A 16,836-nucleotide genomic window follows, 5' to 3' on the forward strand; every position below is an offset into this window, starting at 1 on the left:
GTTCCTGGATTGTTCGGACTTGTAGTTCTCACAATTTAACGTTTTACGGTTTTACTGACGATTGACAATTCTTATAACATTCTTCACATCTTTCTAAGTTTTGTCAGCGGAACACAAACCCCGGCTTATAACACCCATCCACCTACACAGTTTGACAGTCCACCCCAAAATGGCAGCCATCCCAGGATCCTACCCTGACTCCATCCCCCCCACGCCCGACGAAACCATGCAACAACAACAACAGCAGCAAGACTACTACGGTCGCCGCCAGCGCAACAAGCTACACAAACCGGGTGACCCGCGCGGCCAAGCGTACGGCGACGAGCACATCCCCAACCTTGTCCCCAATCCTGTCTCCAACCCTGCCACACAACCCCGACAACAACAGCCCCCCTTGGCACAAAACCCAGTCGTTGCCAGCCGTGGCCCGGGAGATGTTGTCGGCGGTGATACCACGGCGTACAGCGGTGATTACCTGGACCAAACAAAAGGCCACAGCAGCAGCAACCGCGCGGCAGTCGGTGATACAACACCGACGCAGCAGAGTGAGAATGATCACGCCGGACTTGGCAAGGCTGCGGTGGGTGGTGGCTTTGCGGCCGGTGTTGTTGGAGGGGGTCTAGCTGCTTCGAAGCGGGATGAGCATGGAAATGTTGGTTCAGAGGAGCAGGAGAGTGGTGAGAATAGTAACTATCAGCTTTCTGGGTCTGAAAGGACGCCTTACTGGGGTAGTTTGCCTTCTAAGTGAGCAGTATCCTTCTTCCAGTCTACAGTGTTCTCCACTGGCATGATCCAGTCGAGCAAAGGCGGAGCATGGAAAGGGGTGCTCTTAAGGAAGCATGCTGACAGTCACAGGGGCGGCGGAGTATACAACACAGTTGTGGGCCACGGTAGCCAGGATGATGAGACCCGTCGTCAGGGACCGGCAACGGAGGGTGTGTCCGGTGTGTCGGACGTATCGGGTCTCACGGAACATGCCCAACGAGGTGCTGCAGCTGCTCCGGGCACAACTGGAGAGCGGAAGAGCCATTGGCACACGGGTGCAGGTGTAGCTGGAGCGGCCGGTCTCGCCGGCGCTGGAGGGGCGGCTGCACTCTCTGGAATTCCGGAGAATGAGAAGCAGAAGCAGACCGCTCATGCTGCTAATGCTGATCCGCAGGTTGGCCAGCACACCGGCCAACGTACCGTGCAGCATACCCAAGATCCCCGGACCGGTACCTCGCCAGCGGCCCCCGGGTTCCTGCCCGAAACGGCTGCCGGCGACGACGCCCGTCTTGCCGCGGCTGCTTCACGCGGGACCGGAACCCATCTCGGTTCAGATGCCCACACCGAGACGGGGAAGCCTGCCCACCGAGCATTCCCCCTAACTGGGCCGGGCCACACCACTACTACCGAGGAACGACACCAGACGGAGCAACGCGAATCGTCCCCGTCCAAGTACGGCACCGCAGCTGCCGGTGCAGCCGGTCTCGCAGCGGGCGCAGCAACGGCCAAGTATGTCGGCAAGCGTCGCAGCGGGAGCGCCGCGGCCGCTGACCGAGACCACACCGATCGTGCTGGGGACTCCTCCCCGCAGCGGTCTTCCCCACCCGTGGAAAAGACTTCCAGCAATGAGGAAGAGGGGTCGTCGCCTAAGGGCGAGAAGAAACATCGTATTCTCGGCCTCTTCCACCGCCGCAAGGAGTCCAAGAACTACAAGGGCCATCACCACGAGAAGGATGATTCTCACACCAGCCACCACCACGCCAACGACGGCCCCGAATCCGTAAAGCAGCAGCAGCAGCAACAGCCTGAAACTACCGGTATCAACACCACCCCCAACCGTCTCCGCAAACCCTCCAGCGCTGAGCGCAGAAGGTCGCCGGATTACCGCGATGAGCAGCAGCAGGCTACCAACAACAGCCACAACAAGGAGAAGTCCGCGGCCGGTGCTGCTGCTGCCGCTGGTGCCGGTGCAGGCGCGTATGGGCTGTGGAACCACCACCGCAACCAGAAGAGCGTCGGTGAGAAGCAGCAGGGCGAGGACATCACCACGGGAGCTAACGACAACAGCGGTAGCAACAACATCGGCAACAACAACAATACGCTCCGTGGTCATCAGGGCTTGGCGTCTGCGGCGGCGGCCACGGGTGTTGCTGGCCCGGCTGCGGACGCTGGTCATCGTGTTGAGAAGGTCCCGGCGCCGTTGGAGCATTCGAGAGGAGTACCTGCGTCGGAGTCTGTCGTCCCACAGTCTGGTGTTGATCGCGGATCAGCTGGTTACTCAGGGTTCAGGGGTGCTGGTGTGAACGAGCCGAGTGGCTACAACAGCACTCAAAACTCTGGCGTTCCCATCGATGCCCGTCAAGACACCGCCCGTGGGATCGACCAGACTGCTCAGACCTCGGCCAACTCGGGTGGCCATGGGTACGGGAAGTACGGCGCCATTGCTGCGGGAACGGCTGCTGCTGCTGCTGTTCCTGCTGCGTACGAGGCCACCAAGAAACGGGAGGTTTCGAACCCTTCCCACCTGGCCGACAACACTCGGCAGGTAGCCAACAACACCAGCAATGCCGCGCAGACTCCCGGTCACTACGACACGCTGGCCACCGGCATGCCCTCGAGTGTGAAGCACGACCAGTCGGCCGGTGAGTCTGGGCTTGCCTCGGGTCAAAATCCGGCCCATGGCACCACCGTTCGGGATATCACCTCTGCTAGACAAGCAGCGCCCACGCCAGAGTACAATGTCCTCCCCTCAGGCACCGCTTCAGGCGTCAAGGTCAAGCCGCACTCGCCGCACCACAGCCAGACCACCGATGAGTCATCGGGCATCGCTTCTAGCGATGTTTCTCGGTCAACCGCTACCCGCTCTGGACCCGGACAGACCGAGACCCGGTCTCAGCAAGAGCCTCAGGGACACAGTCAGGGGCATGGTAAGCAATACGCTGCCATGGGGCTAGGCGCTGCTGTCGTGCCAGCTGCGGCGTATACTGCGTCGTCTTCGCTCGGCGGTCATCAAGATCGTGAGGGCCAGGGCCAGACCCAGGCCCAGCCTCAAGGTGGTGAAGGACATGGATACGACCAGTACAGCCATGCTCAGCAGTTCCACCAACAACAGCAACCGGGTCAACTCCACCAGCAGACTCAACACCTGCAACAGCCCCAACAGCAACCCTTCCAACCCCAGTTCCAGCACCAGCAGCCTTACGCCCAACCTCAATCACAATCTCAAATTCCACCCCAGCCCCAGCAACAAACCGCCCGCAACCCCGCCCTCGCAGCCGCTACAACCTCCTGGACCTCCAACGCAGGCAAGAGCTCCGGTGTGCCTGTGCCCGATTACGACCGGTCTGTCCCGCCGAACACCAACGCCTCGACAGCAGCTGGTCTCGCGCACCAACAACAGCAAGGGGGGTTCACCCAAGCTCAGGACTACCGGGTGTCTCAACAAGGCCAGCATTTCACACGGTGTCAGCATTGCGGTGGGGAGAATGATATTAGCGAGCATGTGCAGCGGCTTTTGGGGGGGAAGGTTTAGGTGGGATTTTGAGCAAGAGAGAGGGGGACGGGAGAGAAAAGGGGGAGGAGTGGGTGAGTGAGGGGGTTTGATGTTGATTTTGACTGGTAACGGACGTGTACGATTATGATGGCGATGATGATGATCTGTATGTAGCGAGAGTTAGCTCTGCTTACCCTTTCTTATGTCCTTCGAATACGACAGTTTCCTCACTCTTCAACACCCTGTCTAATCTGAACTCGTGATCAAACGTCAGCCAAATATCCCTGCTGACTTCCCCCTTACTCTCACCCGAAAGCACTAACGGCCAACCTATGCCGGGAGACGTTTCTGGATCAAATAGGCCGTACCCGTCGTAGAGGGTGCTGCTCCTCGGGTCCTACTGCAAGTCCGGTTGTGATTCGGGGGCCACGGACTTGCTTGATATGGGCAAAGAAATACAAATATTCATTCCACGGGAATTACGCCGGACACCGAAAGGTGAATAAAGACAAACCCGCGAGTTCCCCGAAAAGGCCGATAGGTCAACCGTTAAGAAAAAGCCGAGCCGTGCCAGGCCACGCGGCCCGTTCCTGAAGTCGGAGAATTCGCCATTCAGGGCTGGGGAATGCATCACAGTCGCGCCTTCCGTCAAACCCATCCACTGCAACCCCAACGGAAGGCGTCACCACCTCATTTATGTAACGCTGCAATGATATTGCCTATTCCGTATAAACATCGGCAGTTTTGCCGCCGTTAACCCACGGGCTATAACCCGTCTTCATATCAAGAATCTGAGCGCACCTAGCCAACAAAATATCACACAACACCTGGAATTCACAACGAAGGGAGTGAACAATAAAGTTAACATCAAAATTAACAATGAATTCCAACGATAAAAACACCCGCTAAAATACCCAAAATATTATCCCAAACGCCCCCGCTATCAAGATGCCCGCTAAAATCCAAGCACTCTAAAGCCCGAACAGCCATCACAATGATAATAATTATCAAACAACCATCCACTACTCCCTCATCTCACTGCCCAACTAATACCCATGCCCCGCGTACTGCCCCTCCCCCTGCAACGGTACATACTCCTGTCCCTGCCCCTGCGCATACCCCCCATACCCAGCACCACCACCCTGCGACCCCTGCGAAGCAGACCGCCCATGGTGCTGCTGCTGCTGCTGGCGTTGCTGCTGGCGCTGTTCCCGCGCGTAGTATGTCTGTTGTGCCTGGGGCTGAGCCGGGAGTGGGGGGGAGTTGGACGGGGAGATGAAGGTTGGTGGTGAGGCGGCTGGTGGCGGGGGTGCGTCGTAGAAACGGGCGGGTGCGTAGGTTGGTGGGGAGGGGACGATGGAGGCTGGGTTTTGCGGGGGTGCGTTGGGGTTGGTGAGGTTGGTGTTGGAGGCCCCCCAGGTGGCGAGGGGGTTGTAGTGGGTGGTTGGCATGGGCGGGACGGGAGGTGGGGAGGATGCGCTGTCGTGGTGCTGGTGGTGCTGGTGAGGGTGGTGGTGTGGGGGGCTGGAGCTGGTGAGGGGTTCGGCAGAGACGAGGAGGCTTTGCTTGTCGTTGGCGGCCCCGTGCTCGCCGCTGTCGTCGTGGTCGTCGTCGTGGCCGTGGCCGTGGCCCGGGTCCGCCCCGATCAGGGGGTCGCCAGAGCGGATGTTGCGGCGGTTGGCGAACCAGGCACCGACCCGGTCGCTGAAGATGATGATGTAGAGCAGGGCGACGCTGAAGGGGAGGATCGCGGGGGTGGCCATGATGCCGTACATCAAGTCTTTGGTGGCGGACAGCGAGAGTAGCACGCCGGCTATGATGATGACAAAGGCGCGGACGAAAAAGGTGACGTAGTCATAGGCGTCGAGTTTCGTGGTGCGGATGAGGATCATGACGACGAGGAAGCAGGCGCTGAGAATCATGAAGGCGGCCCAGAAGTAGCGGTAGATCAGTTTCCACGACTCGACCATCGAGAGGATGACGTCTTCCTGGAGCGGGATCTTCATGCCGAAGGCGCTGTACATGGCCGCGACAAGGTGGCGGATGAGGTCCTGCAGCGCATCGGGAAGGTCCATCGCTGTAGTGCCCGTTAAGCCAGGCCGGCAGATGCCCGAGGTCTCTTCGATGCGTGCGATGTCGTCGGTGATAGTGCCCACGAAAGAGAGACTGTCAGACTTTTTGTCCAAGTGCAATGGCTCAATAAGCTCGTTAAGCTTTTCAGCTAACTTCTCTCCATCCAGGTGCTCGGTGAGGCAGTACTTGACCACCGACGACTCAAGCTTGAGTGTCTTGGACGCGATGGACCGGGCCAAGGCAATCTGCTGAGCGCCCTCGGCCAGACCCACGATGGCGAGGTGAATTGGGAAGTGTAGGCAGGACCAGATCTGCTGCCGGATTGTGCCGAAATGCCCATGCGGGTGGTTGTCAAAGTAAATCGTCCACGTTGCAACCTGCGCGTCCATGTCAGTATGAGGTTGTGTTTGGTGGGCTAACATCAGGGGTAGTGGTAAAATCAGGGGGGAAAACTCACCAACAACAGCACAATACACAAAGTAAGTCCGCAGCCCTCGGGATCCAGACCACTCTTCCCCATGAGCCGAGAAACCGTCTTGGTCACACCGATAGCGCCCTCGCCGATGACAATCAGCGTCAGCAGCCCCATGCGTTCCACCAAATGCGTCCTTTTGAAACTCAACATCCGCCAGGAACAGGACACAGCAATCGTGGCGATCGTCTCGAGCGCCATCACAACCCACCACACGCTATAAATCCCGTTGCTGTCATCCACCGGCTTGCTATCGGGGAACGCCCCGATCAGGCCACCATACACCGCGGTCGCAACCACATAGGTGAGCACGTTAAGCGACAGCGGGATGTACAGATCAGCCCGGCCGGCCCGCGCGACAAAAAACACCAGCACCAGGTACTGGATGCTGAACAGCACCCGACTCGTCACCAGCGTGTAGCACAGGATCCGGAAGTTGTTGTTGTTTCCTTGCGGTGTGCCCGGCGCAAACCCGGACCCGACCAAGGCAAAGCCCACAAACACCACCATCATGATGGTTTTGCACACCCGGCTGTAGATGCTGTCGTTCTCGAACCGCACATCGTGCAGCACCGTGTGGAACCAGGTGACCCAGATGATAGCGAAGAAGCCGATGTACGCGAACAGCGTGGAATGGTTGTTGATGTAGTGGTAGGCCGTGAACGTCGCGAGGTTGGCGACGAAGAAGAGGTCGAAGAACAGCTCGAGCGTGCTGGCTTCGTGGCGTGGGGCGAATACGAGCTGCTTCTTGTCGACGCCTTGCAGCGGGTTTTGGATCCATGGCACGATGCTGTGGATACGGCGTTTGTGTCGTGATGCCAGGCTAAACGCGTGGTATGTTAGTCAACTCACTGTTGCATTCTTCTTCAAAGTAAACAAACTGTTGTGGGGTTCGACTTACACAGTCTTTTGCCGCTGGAACGCCGGCATGCGCATCGTCCGGGATCTCTCAAAGGGAGCCATGTTGGGCAACTGCCACTCCTCTTTGGACACACGATAGTCGTTGAGGGAGGAACTGAAGTTGAGGAGGAACCAGTCGATCTTCTACCTCAAGAGGTGCCCAGCTTGGCGCGCTGACAAACTGAGAAGGGAGGGACGGCTTCCAAGATCCATTCGACTTGGCGAAAGCTTCTTTTTCGTTACGGGTCTAGACTGGCTGCCTGCTTTGCCCCGGGCACCAACCTGCAACGCCCAAACCAATGATCATGGAACATATTTTCGGCTACGAGCGTGCGAAGGAGCGAGGATAGACATCTCACCTCAGCCACGACGTCGGCATTGGACGATTGGACGAGACGGGGTTGCTTGCTTGGGGGTCCCACTCGGCCACGTTCCCGAATCCTTTGGCCGGGGAGTCAAGGTGCTTGTTGACTGTGCCTGAAGCCTGCCTGCTTGCGCAGGGTTCCGGTCGAAAATCATCCCCCAAAACAAACCCGCTCGTCTTCTCGTTTGCACCCCCAAAGCGGCTCTCTTCCCACGCTCAGCCCATTTTCTGGCTGGCCCGCCACGGAAAACCCCTCCCGAATCTGGTAGGGTCGTCAGCGCTAGAGCGGCCGCGGCGGGGATCATTGGCCCACAACTTCAGGGCTGTGTTTACCAAAAAAATATGCAGCACAACATGCCAAGCCCCTTCCACCCAAAGTCCCCCAACATCAGTCGATCATGAAAAAGACGCCCTCGCGGATTGGGCACAAAACGGGCCAGCCAAAAAACCCCGCTCGTACCTTGGTGTATGCGCTGGCAGTCTTGCAGGAAGACAGAAAAGGGAATCAAGAGTCCTCACTCCTCCCTTTCGTGCTGCCCAGTCGGGCCTCTTCGCCCCTCGTGAGCGTCTGTCTGTATCGGTGTGTGACGGTGTGATGTGAAACATCCCGAGACCATTCGCGCGCCGGGCGTAACTCGAGAATCTCGGGGCCAAGCCTCAATGCTGAGCTGAGGACATCTTATCTTGTGCGTTTCCCACTCGTATTGTCATTCTCATCGCTCGCTCGGGTTTAATCGGTTTCTCAATCGTTCTTGGTGTCGGGGCGGCCGTTGGGTCTTAGGGCCATGCCGATCAATGCTTGGCCAACGAGGGGATCATGATGGTGGACCATCGGATGTGCTTGGGCGGTGAGGTCGGACGAGAGTTCGCGTGTGGACCTGATCCAGAAATAGCTACCTCTGCGATTTTTTTCTCCGAGACAGAAATGAGCTAGAGAGATGAAACATTTCGTCCCTTTTTCTTTTCAGCCCAAAACAGACGCCATGAGCCGACTAGCGGCACGAACGCAGCTTCTCAAGTTTCGTGTTCCAGCTCGTCGGGATGTAACGAAGAGGTCGAATTAGCCTTCGAATGTTGGGACCGTTTTTGGAATGCAAAGTGGCTGTGCCGGCGCTGCAAACCTGCAGGTGCGCACCGTGCGGTCTGCAAATCTATCCCTGGCCGTGGGGTTGGCCACTAACCAAAAGTAGACCAGCACGCCAGCATTTCTGGCAATATCAATGCGACTTTATCAAGGCAACAGAATTAGTTGTCGACGCCGTCAAACTCGTGGCTGAAAGTCCACGCTGTGTATGGTCATGAACGGGACGGGGCATATCCAGTTAGGCAAGCTGAAAAGTTGGTGATTCCCGTTACCAACCGGGTCTGATCAACATTTCCCTATCATGTGGAACAAACGACGGGTCATCATGCACACAACATACTTCCCGATTAGTGATATCAACTCTTGCACCACCGCGGCTAGACCAAATAAGCGGATCTCAAAACTGGAATGCAAGCAGAAGCTAAGACTGTTTAAGGACTACTGCATATAAGGCGACCATTTGTACAATAGAATGTAAAGTAAGATATCAGTAAAAAGTTAAATCTCAATACATCATTTTAAAAGTTTCGTATGAAACAATCTAACGAAGTAATTAATCTGGAGGATTGCTACAACAAAACTCTCCACCCCTCCCATAAACGTTGATTACATGTGCTCTTCTAAGTTTCAGGCCCTTAAGAAAGATCTTGTTACGGAAACTAGTTGGGCACTGGCGAAAACTCAAGGTTGGTCAAATTTGTGCTAAGTAATTACCATCAGAGATTCATCAGTTACGCTCACTCAAAACTGGGAGAGCCTTGTAAACATTATTTTCAAAATCGATAACTAAATGCTTTATTTATATTTGAACCAGAGCTGAAGACCAATGTCAATTGAGATGTATCCGGCGGCCATCAATGTGCAATAAAAGTGAAAACCTACCCAAACCCCTCTTACTTCCTTCCTTCCCTCCGATCTTTCATCCCCTCCGCCCTTTATAACCCACCCTTTCGGCACCTGTTTCCAACGACCCCCCCATCTGGCAAATGCGTTGACCCGACGGATGGCGCATTTGGGGGGGCGCGGGCTGCCCCGAGCATGCCCGCTGTGTCCCGGCCCGGTGAGTTCGACTAGGGGCCGGGCACTTGAGTAAAACTCACTTGTGGGTTTTCGTAGCTGTCTACTGAGCTTTCCTTCGGGAAAGGGGATGTGGGCGGTGAGCTTTTTGTGTTGTTTTCGTTATTTATTTTTCTCTCATTCTTGTATCTCTTTTTTTCTTTGATGTTTTCTGCACTTTTAAATAAATAAGTTAAACGGGTGAAAGTTGGTTTACCGTTTCTGGATCTTCAAAGTGGTGGGGAATTATTTCAGGACAAGCACTCATTCTTCATGAGATTGAGAGACGGATGGGGATTGACCCGGTAAGAGACCAGAGATGTACGAATAGTTATAGTCCATTCCATTTTCGAGTCCACATTACATAACATATACTGTCAACGACTGACTTGCATGAACCCAACGGCTAAATCGCTTGCATAGGGGTATCTATCTTTGTACTAACTACCGCCCGCCCGCCTCTCATGGCTCGGGGAGGACCTGGTTGCTCGGAGCATCCCCTGCCCAAATCCATTCTTCGCTGGGATGTGCGACGAAGCCGAAGCATTGACCTTGCAGGTACCGTGTCATTGTTTCGAACACGCGAACACAACGGTTGTCGAGCATCTCTGCCAGCGTGGTCATATCGCGCCAGTCCATTCAGCCCCCACCTCCCTTCCTCCTGTCTTGCTGGTCGCGTTGGTATTTTACCAAGTACGACGATCATCAGTTGGCGAATATCCTCACATTGAGGTCGACACTCCCCGTTGCAAGAACACACCGGATTTGCGCATCTGTAACAGCCGCTGCTGCTGCCTTGCTAGCCGCCCCATTCGATGCCCCTCCCTCGCCATTCGTCGGTGGAACTTCCTTGGCCACCGAAGGGGCCCATCGGATACACTGCACAAAGTGCCCGTGGGCGTCGGATATCGTCTTGACACATCTCCCTTCTTGCGCTAGGTCCCAACACCGTAGCGTGTAATCGTCCGCAACGGAGAGCAGATACTTCCCACCGGGGTGGAATACAAGGCCGCGGACCCAATTGTCGTGCCCAACCAGCACTTTGATGCACGTGCCTCGGGCATCCCAAAGACGGATGGTCTTGTCTCGCGAACCCGTGGCCATGAATTCGACGGGGCTCGTCGGCGGCGGCTTCTTAGCACCGGCGATAGCCGCTAGATGGGGATATGCGGTGGCGGGCGCGATGGTGCAACAGAGTACTACGTGCTCGTGACCGATCAGTGTTGTTTTTGGGTCGGGATTTGCGGCTGATATATCCCATAACCGGCCGCTATAATCATCGCTCGTGGAGAGGATAAACTTCCCATCGATCGATGGGCACACGTCACGGACCCATTCCGCATGCCCCCTTAGCGTCTTGATGCAGTACCCTGTGCTCACGTCCCATATCCTCAGTGTCTTGTCCCGGCTAGCGCTGACCAACAAATTCCCGGTGCCGCCCGCGACACCCGAGGGGATGAATCGTACAGCGCTGACGCTGTGGTCGTGACCTGGTAGCGTTCGGATGTTTTTGTACTCGTCTGCCGGGTCCCACAGTTTGATCGTAAGATCTGAACTGCACGACGCGAGCAGGGTGTTCCCCCGCGGCCCTCCGAAGTCAACGCTGAGTACTGGTTTGGTGTGGCCTTTAATGGTCCGTTCAAGCTCCCCGAGTTCCCAGTCCCAGATTTTAATTGTTTGGTCTTCGGATCCAGAGGCGAGTGACGAGAAAACGGGGTGAAATGCGACGCATGTGATGGGGTTGCGATGCGATTGGAGGGTGTGCCTTGCAGGTGACTTTGGTAGCCAGTTGATTGGATCCTTGTTTTGCCGTGATGTCGGCGTCGCGTTATCGAGTTCGGATTGTAGGGCGAAGTTGCGCGATTCGAGGTCCATAATCTGCGAAGAGAGTCAGTCAGGCACCGGACCTCCACGAAAGACCGTGGGGAGGTGGGCGGGAGGAAGTAATGCCCATGTTGGAACGGTGCTGAGGCTTACCTTCTTCTGAAGTCGAACTACACTCGTCCACTTTTTTTCCAACAGGCCTTCATATTTCTTTGCCGTTCCCGCGTCAAAAACATCCTCGCCGAGCCCCAATTCTGCCCGTAACGCTGCGGCAGTGCTTGTGAGGTTGTTGGAAGAGAGATATGCTATGAGAGCTCGGTGTCTGCTCGCGCGTTAGTGCCCGCACGCGCAACCTGTTGGTAGACCGTCATGCATAGCCGGCAGCCGGATGCACTACCTACAGCTCCTCAGCCTGCCTGGGGGTCAATATCTGGCTCATTCTGGTGCGCAGTGAGTCGTTTGCAACGCCTTGTTGGCGGGGTGCGAGACAACTGCTGCGAGCTAGAATGCTAGGGTGATCGAATCGGCGGTCACGGAGCCGTAGTCGATCGCTTCGTCGCTACGAGATCAGGGGTTGCTGGGAACGGATGTGGCAGTTATCGAACCACGAGCGCATCGCCGTAGGGCATGCCGCTCGCCCGTTGTGCTCAGGAACGGCTCGATGAAGTTGTCGGATGCGTTGTTTGTCGGGAGTTCGACGGATGTTCGACGGATCGGTCTTCAGCGGATGGGGCACCAAGGGTAGGTCGGGTGGATCTTGAAGTTCGAGAGCAACAAAGGTCGCGTCTTGTCGTCAAAATTCGGAATATTCGCGCCCAAGAAGATTCTAGAATGCGAACCTGAAAAGGGAGTTGTGGTGTTGGGAAGCTTCGGCTTGGCCTTCTCGTCTATCCGAACCGCTTTTCGAACTTGGAGCAACAATGGCGGGGCAAATGAGACTTTGAAACCCTGGGGATATTTTGATGGCACTTGTTGTCGGTGCCAAGGTTTCGCTGGCCGCAGATTAAGAGCTGTCAATCCGCGAGAAGGAGCTGTTGACAGCTGGCACTACAACGCTGCCAGCACGCGGGGGCCAATAACGAAGTGACGTCGCGAACAGCAGCCGGGGTTTCTCCGGCAATCGGTCCCAACCCCGGCACATGTCAACAAGCCCAGCAGCCAAATCAGGCTTCGCGCCCCGCCGTCTTGCAGCGAACACCCAGCGCAGGAGCCACACAAACAACGCAGGTGTCGCAGACAAGTAAATATTGATCGCTGAAGAGAGACTTTGCGCTTTTTCCTTAGGGGCTTTTCAATACCCAACTCCGGCTCTTACTCATAGGCTTAGAAGGAGACATCTTCTTTTCGGTACGTGGCTTTAACATCCAGCTTGCAGCGACAAACCAGGCCCCCGCCAAACAAAAACCAGGTCGCCCCGGACAAGGCGCCGGTTGTTCCTTGCACCCACCGCCAAACAAGAAACCTCAAGCCACAGTGAGCCCCGGACTGACAACAAATCGCAGCACATCCACAACACCAGCCCCGAAACACGCAGGCCAGTCGCGCATAGCACAACCCGCCTTTTTCACCAATCCGCGGAGCACAAAGAATCCGTGCAGACCGCCGAACCACTGGGTGCATCTGCTCGCTCGTTTGTACGTACCAAGGTAGGTTCGTCCCACTTCACGACCCCTACTCCCACAAGATAGGGGTATGGACGATTGGATTACTTTTTGCCGCGAGCTACGGTGCACACACATGCCAGCGAAGCAATAGATATGACCAAGCACAGCCCTTTCTCTTGGATACTAACCAAAAACACCGTTTCTCCAGGGCGGAAACCGGAGAGCCCTGACAGCGCCAACCCCGCCAATCCCCAACAGCGACATCCTGCCGAGCGGGAACGACCAAGATCGGGCCTACTTCGTGCAATCCTTAGATATAGCTTCAAGATGGCGGAAGAAGAAGATTTTAGCTCCCTCCCTTTGACAGACCGCTGGACCCACAAGGTAGGCGTCGTCGTGGACATTCGGTGTGGCCTACTCGGCACTCGCTGACATCTTGCTTTTTTGGTTTGAATTAGGTGTGGAAAGTCCGGAAGCAGGCATACGAAGAAGCGGCGCAATTATTCGAGAAGACCCCCGACGAATATGACCCAGTATTCCGACCGTTTACCCAAGATCCAGGGTTGTGGAAATCCGCCGCAGGCGACTCCAACGTGGCAGCACAGCAGGAAGGTTTGGCAGCGCTGTGCGCGTTCCTGAAGTTTGGTGGTCGCGATGGCGCGCTACGAGCTCGACAACACGCAGTAACACCGATTGCCGAGAAATGCTTATCCTCCACTCGTGCGGCCATCAAGACCTCCGCTGTTGAGGCGCTACTGCTCTTCATCGAAGTCGACGTTCCCGGGCCTGTCATCGAAGAAATCCTCCCGGTTCTCTCGAGCAAACAGCCGAAGGTTATCGCCGCGGCGCTCGCCTCCCTAACTCAGATCTACCACAATTATGGCTGCAAGACTGCCGATCCGAAACCAGTGCTCAAGTTCCTGCCCAAGGTTTTCGGGCATGCCGATAAGAATGTCCGTGCCGAAGCAACAAACCTCGCAGTCGAGTTCTACCGGTGGCTTCGCGACGCCATGAAGCCCGTGTTCTGGAATGATCTGAAGCCGACACAACAGACGGACTTGGAGGCACAATTCGAGAAGGTCAAGGCGGACGGAGCACCGAAACAGGAGCGGTTGTTGCGGTCACAACAAGCCGAGAAGGAGCGTGCGCCCGCTGGCGGAGGGGAGGAGGAGTACGAGGAGGACGGCGGCGAGGCTGACGACGCCGGTGAAGCGGATGCCTTCGATTTGGCCGAGCCTCAAGACGTTGTTGGAAAAGTCCCCAAGGATTTCTTCGACAACCTGGCGTCCTCGAAGTGGAAGGAGAGGAAGGAGGCATTGGAGGCCCTGTATGCCGTCGTCAACGTGCCAAGGATCAAGGACGGAGACTTTCACGAAATCAACCGCTGCCTTGCCAAGTGCATGAAGGACGCCAACATTGCGGTCGTCACACAAGCCGCTCAATGCATCGAGCTTTTAGCCAAGGGTCTTCGGAAGGGCTACGCGAAATACCGCGCCACTGTAATGCAGCCCATCATGGAGAGGTTGAAGGAGAAGAAGGCAACTGTCGCGGACGCCCTTGGGGCGGCACTCGACGCTGTGTTCCTGTCGACTGACCTTACCGAGTGCCTCGAAGACATCACCACATACCTTGTCCACAAGAACCCGCAGGTTAAGGAGGGGACGATGAAGTTTCTGGTTCGGTGTCTGAGGACAACTCGGGATGTCCCCGGAAAACAAGAGATTGCCACCATTGTCGGATGCGCCAAGAAACTGCTTTCTGAATCTAGTGAAGGTCTCCGTGCTGGTGGTGCCGAGATTTTGGGCACTGTGATGAAGATTATCGGCGAGCGAGCTATGAACCCTCATCTAGAGGGCCTCGACGACATCCGAAAGACGAAAGTCAAGGAGTTCTACGAGACGGCGGAAGTCAAGGCCAAGGACAAGCCAAAGCCGCCACCTCCGGCTGCACGAGCGCCGCCAGCCGCTGCGAAGAAGGCTGTTGGTGGTGCTAAGAAGTCGGCGCTTGGTGCGAAGAAACCTCCACCAGCTGCCGCAGCCCCCGCCGAGGCACCCTCGGCCCCTGCCCCTCGCGCGGGTCCTGGGAGTAAACTCGGCATGCCTAAGCCGGGCGGCCTGGGCGCTTTGAAGGCCCCTCAGAAGCGTTCATTAGCAGCGCCCGGCGGTGCTTCACCCAGACGACCTGCCCCAGCCCAGTCACCGCCTCCAGTGGAGGAGGAAGAGCTGCCAGCGTCCCCACCTCCAGCAAAACCCGCACCACGCATGGGCCTTGGCCGCGGTGGTCTCGCCGGCCGTTCTTTAGCGAAGCCCGCAGCGCCCGGTATGCCCGTTGCTCCACCATCCCCAACACCTGCATCGGGTTTGACGGCGATTGAGCGTGCCGAGCTTGAAGAACTCCGTGATGCGAACGAACGACTGCTCAAGGCCCTCGACGACGCGAGACACGACCGGTCGAAGTTGATGTCGGAGATCCAGGAGCTCAAGAACCAGAATGCGGGCCTTATCGAGGACCACACAAGGGATGTGCTTTCCATTAAGGCGAAGGAGACGCAGTTGGTCAGGGCGCGCAGCGATGCCGACGCTGCGGAACAAACCAACGACCGACTCCGGCGCGAGCTGGACCGCTTGAAGCGTGCCTTGAGTAAGGCCGAGGCACTCAGTGGGCCAGGTGGGCCTGGCAGCCCCAGCTCCCCCGGCGGACTTGGCTTCCGGACTATGAGCCCGACGCAGGACGAGTTTTACCGGGATCAGTCCGCGGGCAGGCATCGGATGAGCATTGTCAGCACGCTCAGCGAGGAGAAAGAGAACGGTGAGGGTTTGCCTCATCCGTTAAGCAAGTATACCGGGAGCAACGCAAGTAGCGGGCGTGCGAGTCCAGCAAGAGGGTTCCGCCGCGACGTCAGCATGGAAGAGAAGGAACCAAGGGCCGCCGAGGCTCCTCCGGCGTACAGTGAGCGGGCTGGAAGTAGGACGGGTAGCAGGACGAGTGGAAGGGAGACGCCTTCCGGTGGGGGTAACGGTGCCACGTCTGGGATGGAGAGCTGGAAGAGGGCGGCCGAGGTCACGAGCCAGCTCAAGGCACGGATCGAGCAGATGAAGGTGAGAACACTCTCGCACACAACTACCGAGTAGATGGGTTTCGTTGCTAACCTTTTACAAACAGGCAAAGCAAGCTAGCAGGCCGCAGTAGAATGGTCGCGCTGTTAGTAACAAGGGTCCAGTTATCCCGGAGAGGGCCTCATCCGCCACGATGAAACCGCCTCCCCCACCTTCGACTTGACTATCCCGGGCTGTTTTGTTTCTCAGGGGAAAGAGATACAAGGAAAAGGTTTCTTAAACTTCGAACCGGATTTTGGGTTCTTCACATGATGGAACGGGTGGTGGTGCATTTTTTCCCAGGCGTTGGTTCGGGATGAGAAACAAACCATACCCCTTCCCTCTCCGGGCCACGCTTTGGGTTTTGCTCGTTGTGGTATGTACACGGTAGTGCATTTTGGGGTTATGGTGACCTGTCTTCGGTATTGTAGTTCTCAAGGCAGGTGTGGGCTGGTTATGATAGCTGGGGTCGCTTAGTATCTTGTGGGAATAATTCGTGTTTTACTATTGTTAATCCTGCTATTCCGTTGCTGTTGTTGAGCTAAGTAAGTTGAGCAAATTGCGTGTGGTTGCTTCGTGGCGGGGGTAAAGCAGATCTGTCTGACGGAGTGCTGGGTCGGGAAGTGGGTCACGCACCGTGAGAGGCTCATATGATGCATTAGCGGTCATGATCCACAACAAAGAGCTAAGCGCGGTTAGTTCAGTGGTTAGAATTCTCGCTTCCCATCTTCTCTTGGAATAGCGAGTGACCCGGGTTCGAATCCCGGATTGCGCACACCTTTTTTCTTGTTTTTCTAGAACCCTGTTCTATATCACTCACTTCTTTTTTCTGATACTTACGTTCTGTCAAACAAATATTACTGTTCATATCTATCGTGAGTTCCGA

At 56.4% G+C, this 16,836-nt stretch overlaps 4 protein-coding genes and 1 non-coding gene across 5 annotated transcripts; 3 read left to right on the top strand and 2 right to left on the bottom strand.

The window, feature by feature from the left end:
• Positions 1-169: 169 nt before the first annotated feature.
• C8A04DRAFT_27134 (uncharacterized protein) lies at positions 170-3,517 on the top strand (the record flags this gene model as incomplete). The annotated part of the gene is made up of 2 exons (XM_062780186.1): positions 170-744; positions 856-3,517. 2 exons carry the CDS (start codon positions 170-172, stop codon positions 3,515-3,517), a joined length of 3,237 nt encoding a protein of 1,078 aa, XP_062638504.1.
• A 1,007-nt stretch (positions 3,518-4,524) lies between these two features.
• Positions 4,525-6,986, bottom strand: C8A04DRAFT_27135 (bacterial low temperature requirement A protein-domain-containing protein; the record flags this gene model as incomplete). The annotated part of the gene is made up of 3 exons (XM_062780187.1): positions 4,525-5,928; positions 6,009-6,846; positions 6,925-6,986. The coding sequence occupies 3 exons, from the start codon at positions 6,984-6,986 to the stop codon at positions 4,525-4,527; spliced, it is 2,304 nt and encodes a 767-aa protein (XP_062638505.1).
• A 3,146-nt stretch (positions 6,987-10,132) lies between these two features.
• On the bottom strand, positions 10,133-11,690 carry C8A04DRAFT_36059 (WD40-repeat-containing domain protein; the record flags this gene model as incomplete). The annotated part of the gene is made up of 3 exons (XM_062783394.1): positions 10,133-11,305; positions 11,405-11,573; positions 11,653-11,690. 3 exons carry the CDS (start codon positions 11,688-11,690, stop codon positions 10,133-10,135), a joined length of 1,380 nt encoding a protein of 459 aa, XP_062638506.1.
• A 1,492-nt stretch (positions 11,691-13,182) lies between these two features.
• Positions 13,183-16,044, top strand: C8A04DRAFT_27137 (armadillo-type protein; the record flags this gene model as incomplete). The annotated part of the gene is made up of 3 exons (XM_062780188.1): positions 13,183-13,239; positions 13,314-15,953; positions 16,018-16,044. The coding sequence occupies 3 exons, from the start codon at positions 13,183-13,185 to the stop codon at positions 16,042-16,044; spliced, it is 2,724 nt and encodes a 907-aa protein (XP_062638507.1).
• A 595-nt stretch (positions 16,045-16,639) lies between these two features.
• Positions 16,640-16,725, top strand: C8A04DRAFT_t49. Its single transcript has one exon. It is a non-coding gene; the product is annotated as a tRNA-Gly (tRNA).
• Positions 16,726-16,836: the final 111 nt, after the last annotated feature.

The sequence above is a fragment of the Dichotomopilus funicola genome (genome assembly GCF_033296635.1).
Source record: "Dichotomopilus funicola strain CBS 141.50 unplaced genomic scaffold C8A04scaffold_18, whole genome shotgun sequence".
NCBI classification, from domain to species: domain Eukaryota; kingdom Fungi; phylum Ascomycota; class Sordariomycetes; order Sordariales; family Chaetomiaceae; genus Dichotomopilus; species Dichotomopilus funicola.